This window comes from Botryllus schlosseri, chromosome 4, assembly GCF_051294905.1.
Source record: "Botryllus schlosseri isolate E-star chromosome 4, Bs_hap1, whole genome shotgun sequence".
Lineage (NCBI taxonomy): Eukaryota > Metazoa > Chordata > Ascidiacea > Stolidobranchia > Styelidae > Botryllus > Botryllus schlosseri.
The window spans coordinates 16,566,627-16,575,610 of NC_137239.1; the positions used below are offsets into that span (position 1 = coordinate 16,566,627).

The window sequence follows — 8,984 nt, forward strand, 5'->3', positions numbered from 1 at the left end:
GACATTGTATTACCAATTGAACATCGAAGGCGCGTTTAGCAATCTGCTACTGTACAATACCACTCCACCCTACCTAGTTGCTTGAACTCACTTCGAAAACGACGGATATTAACGTATCGGCGATACTCCGAAAACTGTCCCGGATTCTCTCCCGCTAAATTTCTGTAGGTACACACAGAGTCTAATGTTATTTAAGCACGGTATCGTTGTTTAACGCTTCATTAACGCTACGTTCGTCCGCAACGGCGACTGAGACATATGAGATATGAAATAGGAAGTGTGCAATGAGAGCGAAATTAGTAACTCGTAGTCAAAACTGCATCACATCTACGGAAGTAAACTATCTAAGGACGTAAACTCAGAATAGGATAGTGTTCAGACGTAAGTTATTTCTTCCAATTTCCGTAACCGCCAGGAAAGTGTCGAGCTTTGCTGTAGCCGTGATCGAATGCCACTTGCAAAGCCATGGCACTTCGTTTACCGCTTCCACAATTGATGATCAAGTTCGATCCGTCTTCAGCCGGTAGATCCCCATATTTGGCTTTAAACTCATCTTTTGACAAAGCCATGGCTGTCTTGTATTCGTCTGGCCACACCAGGTTGAGCCAGCGTTTGGCGGATATCTTTCCGCTGGAACTTATTTCCCCAGGTCCGCGTACATCGACTACCAACACGCTTCCGTCTGCTGCACCTTGTTCAATGGTAGCTTGCGATGCACAGTGCGATTCCGCGTTACCAGCCATATTTGGTTCTAGCGTCCTATTTAAATCCAGAAATCCTACCAGATAATGTGAACTGCCGTACCGTTAGCCGTTTGCTGTCGAAAGAATGACAAAGCAGTATCGATCAAGTCGTCACGCTTGTTTGAATGCGCAGGTATCAAAACGAGATTGTCAACAAACAGTAATAGTGAGCGACTGAATCTGCCGATACCATTCTGTACTAATCTATATGGGTTGTGCTCGATTCAGTTCTGTACTAATCTATATGGGCTGCGCTTCCTTATTGACCGTCGGTAAACATGACACGCCTATTTTTTCCAAATTCGATGGGAGATTTGCCTTCAATAAGGTAAGGATGGCTTATCACTGTGTGTATGCCACCGACAAATGCTATACAATATACAATACATGCACGAATTCCGTTGTGTTGGAGATCGTAATTTTAGAAAGACGTGATTTCGATTTGAACCCCCCTCCCCGGTTATGAACCACTGACATCGATGCATGTCCTGACCAATGACCATGATTCCTTGCCCGTTACCTACCTTTCGTATTCGACTGATATCAGGCATACTGTTTATTTCTGCAAATTTAGCAAGTCCTGAATTCCTTGATTGCGTTATATGTTGGGTTGGCGACCTGTGCAAGTTTGTTTACGTACTGTTGATACGTACAGTTCATATACTATCGATTTCTTGCGTCGCGTATGACGAACTGGTCGGTTGCAGTGTAGTCAGTGCACTAGTGCATGGTAGTCAGTGCGCTAGTATGATAGCCCGTCGCATTACATCAGGGGCGGCCAACCCGTGGTCCGCGACTTGATTTTGAGTGGCCCGCGAGGTAATTCTCGAAATTAGTTATAATATCAAAAAATCAATTACCCAGGTAATTTTTTGTGAACTTGGAAGGCGAACCAAAAATTTGATTAGCATGACCTCGAAATAAGGGATGCTGGTGACTAAAACATCAGTTCCGACGCATATTGGCGTGTAGCCAGGAGCCAGCCACATTTTTCGTAGATCTTCGTATATGACCTGGCCATGGAAGTAGAATATTTCGTAGCAGATTTATTTGACTTGTCACTTGGCTTAGCACTTCGCGCGATTTATTGTCACTCGATTACTTGCGTTTAGTATTGGCACCTCCATTTACAGAATTGAGTCGAGCTATATTCGCAATTATGAGAGAACGTATCGTCCAACATGCGACTTCACGTCAACACGGGTAGAAAGCAGTGTTGGGATGACTCGAGTCAGACTCGAGTCACCTTTTTCGCATGACTTGACTTGACTCGAGTCACTTTGCAAAAATGACTTGACTTGACTCGGCGTATCAGAAATGTGGATTGACTCGTGACTCGGACCAAAATTTACGAGTCAATTTCAAGTCATCAAGTAATCGGTGTGGATAAAAATCACTGTATCTTGCATATATTCGGATTGTTCGCGAAACGCTGGTGTAACCCGTGAGAGCGAATAATCATTCAAATATTGTGCGTTTCACTGAGTCTCGATTGTTCTCTCAAAAAAAATTGACCGCAGACGAAGTGATCGTAGCTGACAGCTTATGTTGTCGTCACTCGGGTAAGTAATAAAATAGCGAAATGTCTATTTCTGCTCCCTGTTCTTACCAAACCTCTTGTCATATTGAAATCGAATATCATTTATATAGTTCTCAACCATTGGCGCAGGCTTGAATTGTATCATTAATTTGTAAATGGGTTATGTGTTGCATCTCATCAATTCGTTTGTCTATTCTCTATTTTGGCTGGTAACTTTAAACTGAGGCTATGCAAATACGTGGTTCAACAGTTCTACGTATATGTGAGCGATACAGGGTCTTCTTGCGAGGATATTCAACTCTATATTCGTTCATCGGTTAGGAATTAATGACCACTCAATCTTTATTTCATCCAGCTAGCAGATTGCAATGACTTAATCATGCCTCATACTTCGAAAAGGCAACTTGACTTGCAATGTGACTTGACTTGACTTGACTCGACTTGACTCGAGTCACCTCCGAAAATCGAGTGACTTGACTTGACTTGACTCGAGTCACATTTGAAAATTGATTGACTTGACTTGACTCGAGTCAAAATGTGCAATGACTCGAAATGACTCGTGACTCGAATGTGGTGACTTGATCCCAACACTGGTAGAAAGATCGTCGGCGATAAAACCTAGGCACAAAATGATAGAAGCACGTTCACCGGAATCTTCGATCTCTATGTCCTGGTCCTGGCTCCAAATAATCCAGTCCTTGCCAAATGAACCCCAGCGGTACCCAGAGGCGACTCACAATATATGCAAGTACTATTATTATTGACCGAATTTATTCAATAACTTTGAAAAATCTTCGCGCCTGGCGCGGCTATGACATACATGTACAGATTGTACATTGTACAATGTACATGTACAATTGTACATACATTGGGTTGCAATGACACAATTGTTATCGATTTTGATGCGTTGTAATAAGTCTTCCTTTCAACGTTACCTAATCCGGTTCGCTCTGATTGGACGACTATAAAAGGTCCTCAATATTCAAGTGACCCGCGCAAAGGTTCGTAAATCTCATGTGACTCTTTGGCCGAAAAGGTTGGCCACCCCTGCATTAAATGGATCGTCCTTGTACAGGTACTTTATTGATGCGGTATCTTTGAGTTGAAGTCAAATGGAAATTCTCGCACCAGCACATTGCTTGGTAACACAATCTACTTCTCATAGTTTGCAGAGAGAGTGAGAGAGCGAAACAGGGTTACATGTCGTTTTCAGGGTCGACCTTAGGAACCAGAATTGTTATTTTCAATATTGTGAGTCCTAGATACTAGATGCGACACTTACCGCAATGATGCTTGTTTCTAATGTGACAGATTTCGATTCGTAAAAAGCGCATTCCACAGTAGGTTAAAAACAATGGCCCACAGAACCTTCGATTTGGCTCCGGACCCGCTGAGGAGTTTCGTACCGCCACGGAAGGATTGCAAGAAAACGGAAGCTATGTCGGAAGTAATCGCTGCGATTCGGAATGAGGCCAACAAAGTCGTACACATTCACGGCATGCCAGGGTGTGGCAAATCACAAATTGTCGCAAATACGTGTCAGGAAATGGAAGGTAATGGTTACGTAGTGTGGCACGTACAATGCCGACAAGGTCAAGAAGAACTGAAATCTAGCTGGAGATATTTTGCGAGGAAATTAGGAGAGGCCTCAAACGAGCCAGGTTTGGACAACGCCATGAGTGAGGCGCTTGAGATGCCGGACGATACACAAAGGATGAAAGATATCTGGCAAAAAATAGAACATCAAAGTTTCCAAATCTTGCTAGCGGTCGAATTGGAAGACGCGGACGACCAGCAGTCTCGGTACGCATGCGCAGACGACATCGGCATTCTGAAATCATACGTGAAATCGGTTTCGACGGAATCGCATAACGTCACACTTCTTATAGCGTCTCGGAACGAAGACATATTATTTACGAAATTAGGTCAAGACGATTTGGAATGTTACAAGTTGTGCAAGGTTTCGGGTTTGACTGAAAAGGAAGCCGAATCCTTCCTCGAAGCAGAGGATATCGCCTCTACCAAAAACGATCTGTGTGCTCTCGCGCGAGAGCTTGCATATTCACCTCTCGGCCTGCGTTTAGCGAAAAGCTACTGCGCCGAGTTCCGGGTTTCCTACGGCGAATATTACAACAAGTTAGGAAAAGACGCCTCTTTAGTGGACAAAGAAAAAGAATTGCTCAAAAGTCATTCGGATTTAGGCCGCAATCACCGGTACGAAATCATCATGAAGCTTCTCCATCCGGGCAACATGAGCGAAGTGGAAAAAATCGAGTTCACGGTCATGCAAATGATGTCTTTCCTCCACAAAAACGACATACCGAGGCAGATTATCGAAAGGTTCTTTCAGCGGGTGAAAGGACAGAATCAGTTGGATTCCGAGACCGCTACCACGCATTTGATAAGGAAATTGGAGAAAAGAGTCGATTGCAGATGGGACAAAACCGACGAAAGCGACGTGATCAGCTTACACGGTGACATTCTCAGGGTATTGCGGATGTCCATAGAATCCGAAGATAAGGTAAAAAAGCTATTGAAAGATGTGCTCTTCAGCGTGTCTCCGATGCTAGACAAAGATAACCGGATGCGAAAAAACTTCGGAATTCTGTATCTCCTGAAAAACCACATTTCCGAAGTGGCTTTGCGATGCTCAGAATACTTTCACGGCCTTGGAGATAATCCAACTTTCGGAACTGAGGATTACGAAATCGTTCTGTCTCTAAGCAGAGTCAATGAGTTGATCGGTTTCGCCATTTCGCAACACCCCGGCGCGAGAGAAGACAACGAGGAAGACGGGTACTTCGAAAAAGCGATGGAGTACTTATGGGATGTGGTCGCTGTCAACGTTCACAAGTCCGCTATCAAGTCCATCATAGATAGACTGCGAGGAAAGAAAGTAGACGATCCTTCAAGTATTATCAGATACGAAGAAAACAAAGACGAGAAGAAGACAGCGTCTAAAGTATTCGAAAAGGCTTTAGACGCGACGCGCAACGCAGAACTGAATCGCGCGTTCTACAATGATTATATCCGGAATTTTCGTTTGAAGACATCCGACCTTCAAGGTTTCAAGACAAAAGCGGGCGCAAAATCATTCATCAAATGGGATGACATCGAGAAGGAACTTTCGGAAAAAAGTGAGATGTCTGACAGGCATTACGAACAACTTGTAAAATCAGAAGTCATCCTAGACTGGAAAGTGTTGTCCAAATACTACCTCGTCGAGCGCATGGCGTCCATTCTACACTCGCGCGGGCGACAAGACAACTACAAGCGAGACTTGCTAAGCGAAGCCATGATCGCAAAATGCCTGTGGTGGGTGAATCTCGGTTTTCACCTTTGCGATGTCGCGGCAGAAAAGACCGGTACCAAGTCCCTGTTTCACTTTATTTTGCGAGCCAACAACAAACTCCACAAGCTGTCCATAAACCAGGATCCAGAGAATGACGAGGATTTCAATAAGCGGGTTCTTGACGTGAGAGATATGGTTTCCGAAATCAAAAAAGACCGCTCCTGTTATTACGAGCATGGCACGTATCGGTCTGTTTCGGGAACGGCTTGGACGATCATGAGCGCTTCCAAATACCTCATCAAAGTCAACACGAAGGTTCATAAAAGACAGGCTCTCTTGACCAATTACCCGCTCGGCAAAGCAGATCAGGAAGCCGCCGATCTTTACGACATGGCGGTCGCCAACCCGAAAATAGTACTAGGCACTACTTGTCTCGTTCACGTGGGAAAATATTATGCTGCGAGGAAGAATTTCGACAGGGCATTTGACGCGTTCGAGAAGGCCTTCGCAAGCGGTATTGAAGCAGAGTTCGCACGGAACCCGACGCGGTTCGCGTGGGCTTTGTACAACGAGCTGCGTGCGGTGTCGGTAGCGCCGGCGGGATATCGCGGCGAAAACTTGATGAGAGATTTGGAAAGGCGGGTTCAAACCGCGAAATCGGGCGGCACTCCGAAAAAATGGCGCGAACTGCTGGACACGATAAGAACACGGCACCCTTCGTCTGATCGCCCGCCTAGCCCGGACAACGCGCGGGTCGGCGCGGAGAATACGCCTGCCGGAGACTTGTAGTGATATATCTGACATGAAACGCTTCGCGCTATGCATAGTGTAATGGATGGTGTGAACCTCTGAAAATTTCAGGTTCGTGTAAACGCGAACCTTTTTGAAAGGTTCTGTTGTAACGCGAACGTGAACCTCATGACGCCACGTGACGTCATATTGCAAATTACATCCCTACATTTCAGTGAAGTGATAGCCTATATTAATATACACGATACCTAGCGACGACTCGGGCCACATATTTCCACAATGCTGAAGTATATATTGACGTTTTAAACGTCGCCAAATGTATCAACTGGGGCAATCAAATGATAAAATATTCCCATAAAATCAATAACTTCCGTCGTTTTGCCAACAATTTCGACGATGACTTACAAGGATATATAAGCTTACGCCTTAACGGTCTAAGCCAAACCCGGACAATCTATTCGGCGTCGGAGTATTGCGACGTTGATATTGAGCAGAGTGTTAAAGGGGTTTCTAGACTTGCTACCGATATTACCCCATTAACAAGTTATACAGCAGTAGCCGACACACCAATCGCATGGATTTTGTTTTTGTGATACAATATACATATTAAGTCAAGATTGACCCCGTACACCTGCTCGATCAGTGGTTCCCAACGTGGGCGATTTTGATAAACAAGGGGGCGACTGGGGGCCGAAAATTTTAGAACGCCCAGTGATATATAGTTAATTAACACGAAAAAAATGCACGTGAAGGCGGCTTATTCGACCTATGACGCGGAAAAAACGTAAACTCAACTGAAAGTAAACGCGGAGACCGGTTTTCCGAGCACCTACCCCTTCGAAATTATGTATTTTTTAGTAAATTCACCAGAGTTAGGTAAATAAATTTCACGATTATATGTCCGCATTTTCGGATCCGGGCGAAAATTTGTGTTGACATTGATAGGGGGGCGATGAGTCCAAAAAGGTTGGGAACCACTGTGCTAGATTTATTGCTCTCGATGTTGTGTCATTGCGGGTCAAACTCACAGCAGAGAGTCACAAAATATTCACAAACGGAAAGCTGGATATTTCGAGCTAACTTTTGTAACAAAGCAAGTAAAATTTTTGAGATTGTCAAGGTGAATGCTTATTTAGTGTTGATATTTTTGGTTGCCAGCGCCATTCATCGAGTGGCCCGCAGTTGAAATGCAATAAATGTCAACCAAAGATGTTATAATGACGTGGAAAATTGTAATACATGAAAAACGTTCACAGTGCAGAACCTACCAAGGTTCGTTTGAGAACGTGAACATCTAAATTCCAGAGGTTCGCAAACAGAACGCGAACGTGAACCTCACGTTCACATCATCCCTATAGTGTATGTCACTTATATGCATGTAAACGTATTAGTTAATATTCACTATACTTGCTTGTGGTATTCATGGTGTTTTCGGCTATAATGGTCATTTACACCAGTCCTATGATTCCGTATCTGCCGACTTGTAGCACGGCCCCGCGCTTCAAGACAACGCTCACGCTATATCGTACAGCTGATATGATATTTGTCGCTGGGGTACCAGTCTACGCTCGAGATTGCTCATGCTCATGGACCGCGGTCTAATACATCTCCTTCACCTACGGACACTTGTCACTCCATTTTCATCGCTTAAACTTGTTATAATATATTCTGTCATTTTAATGCAGTTGACATGCCTCATATTTACATGTTCTGGGATAGGGGTCTCGAACTAAAAATGTGCAGTGGGTCAATCGAACCAGCGATCCATTGGTGTTGCAGTACCACTATAGGTATGAACAGTTTGTTCCCGTGACAGCGTAGTTAGATAGGCTAAATCACTTGAAGGTATTAAAAGCAGTTATTATTAACCAGGGGTACAATGTGCGGGTACGAAGCATCAAGGAGGGGGGGTACTGCATGCAGTGTGATATGATACGTTATTTAGCCATATTTGAGTAGAATATGTACGAAGTTACTTGTTTTAGACCTAGAACGGGTTGGCTCGCAAATGTATATCTCAAACCTTCACGGCTAACTGAGCATGGGGGAGAAAAGACAAGTAATAATTTAAGAATTGAAGGTCATAAGATTAACTATCAGAGATAAGCCCCAGCAAATTTCACTCAAAAGATACTTTTATTGAATAAATTTATGCATGGTAATTGCGACGAAAAACCTCGTCGCAATTTGCCACAGGACATCAATCTCCCCGAAAATCGGTAAATCCAATCTAAATTCTAATCCGTTACAAAAAAATCTGAAATCCTAATCTAATCCAAATCCGACAACATTTCACAAATCCGGTTTTTCCAAATCCTAATCCACGGTCATCTCTGCTGGTAACATCTCAGGACAGATGAAACGGTGACTAGATTCAGATTGCTTTGCGAAGAAGCAGAATGACTTGAAAATTCGACCTACCTGCACAAAGGAAGAATCTGCGTAACATGTAGAAACGATTCGGGATTCACGAGTACTTGTTGCAGTTGCCAATCTATAACCACACAAGTGATACAAATAAAGTCATTTCCGTCTCGACTTTCTCGGATTTTTAGCAACCGAAACGCTTCAAAATGCGCGGGTCCCGAGGTAGAACTGTCCCGCCACCAAACAAATATATAAAAAAATACTAGGGTTCGGCAACCTTTTGTATGCAGCG

At 43.9% G+C, this 8,984-nt stretch overlaps 2 protein-coding genes across 2 annotated transcripts in view; one reads left to right on the forward strand and one right to left on the reverse strand.

Annotated features, from left to right (window-relative positions):
- LOC145438242 (uncharacterized) overlaps positions 1-8,009 on the forward strand; it is a 49,210-nt gene extending 41,201 nt beyond the window's left edge. Inside the window, exon 2 of the mRNA XM_080315626.1 lies at positions 2,118-8,009. Coding sequence (XP_080171752.1) covers positions 3,638-6,364 — 2,727 coding nt within the window. The 5' untranslated portion in view covers positions 2,118-3,637 and the 3' untranslated portion in view covers positions 6,365-8,009. The remainder of the gene's footprint in view (positions 1-2,117) is intronic.
- LOC145438259 (thiosulfate sulfurtransferase/rhodanese-like domain-containing protein 3) lies at positions 188-860 on the reverse strand. The gene has a single exon (XM_080315645.1). It carries the CDS (start codon positions 741-743, stop codon positions 387-389), a length of 357 nt encoding a protein of 118 aa, XP_080171771.1. The 5' UTR covers positions 744-860; the 3' UTR covers positions 188-386.
- Positions 8,010-8,984: the final 975 nt, after the last annotated feature.

Coding starts and splice junctions, on each gene's coding strand:
- LOC145438259 (XM_080315645.1), bottom strand. CDS start 743: ATGGCTGGTAACGCGGAATCGCACTGTGCATCGCAAGCTACCATTGAA.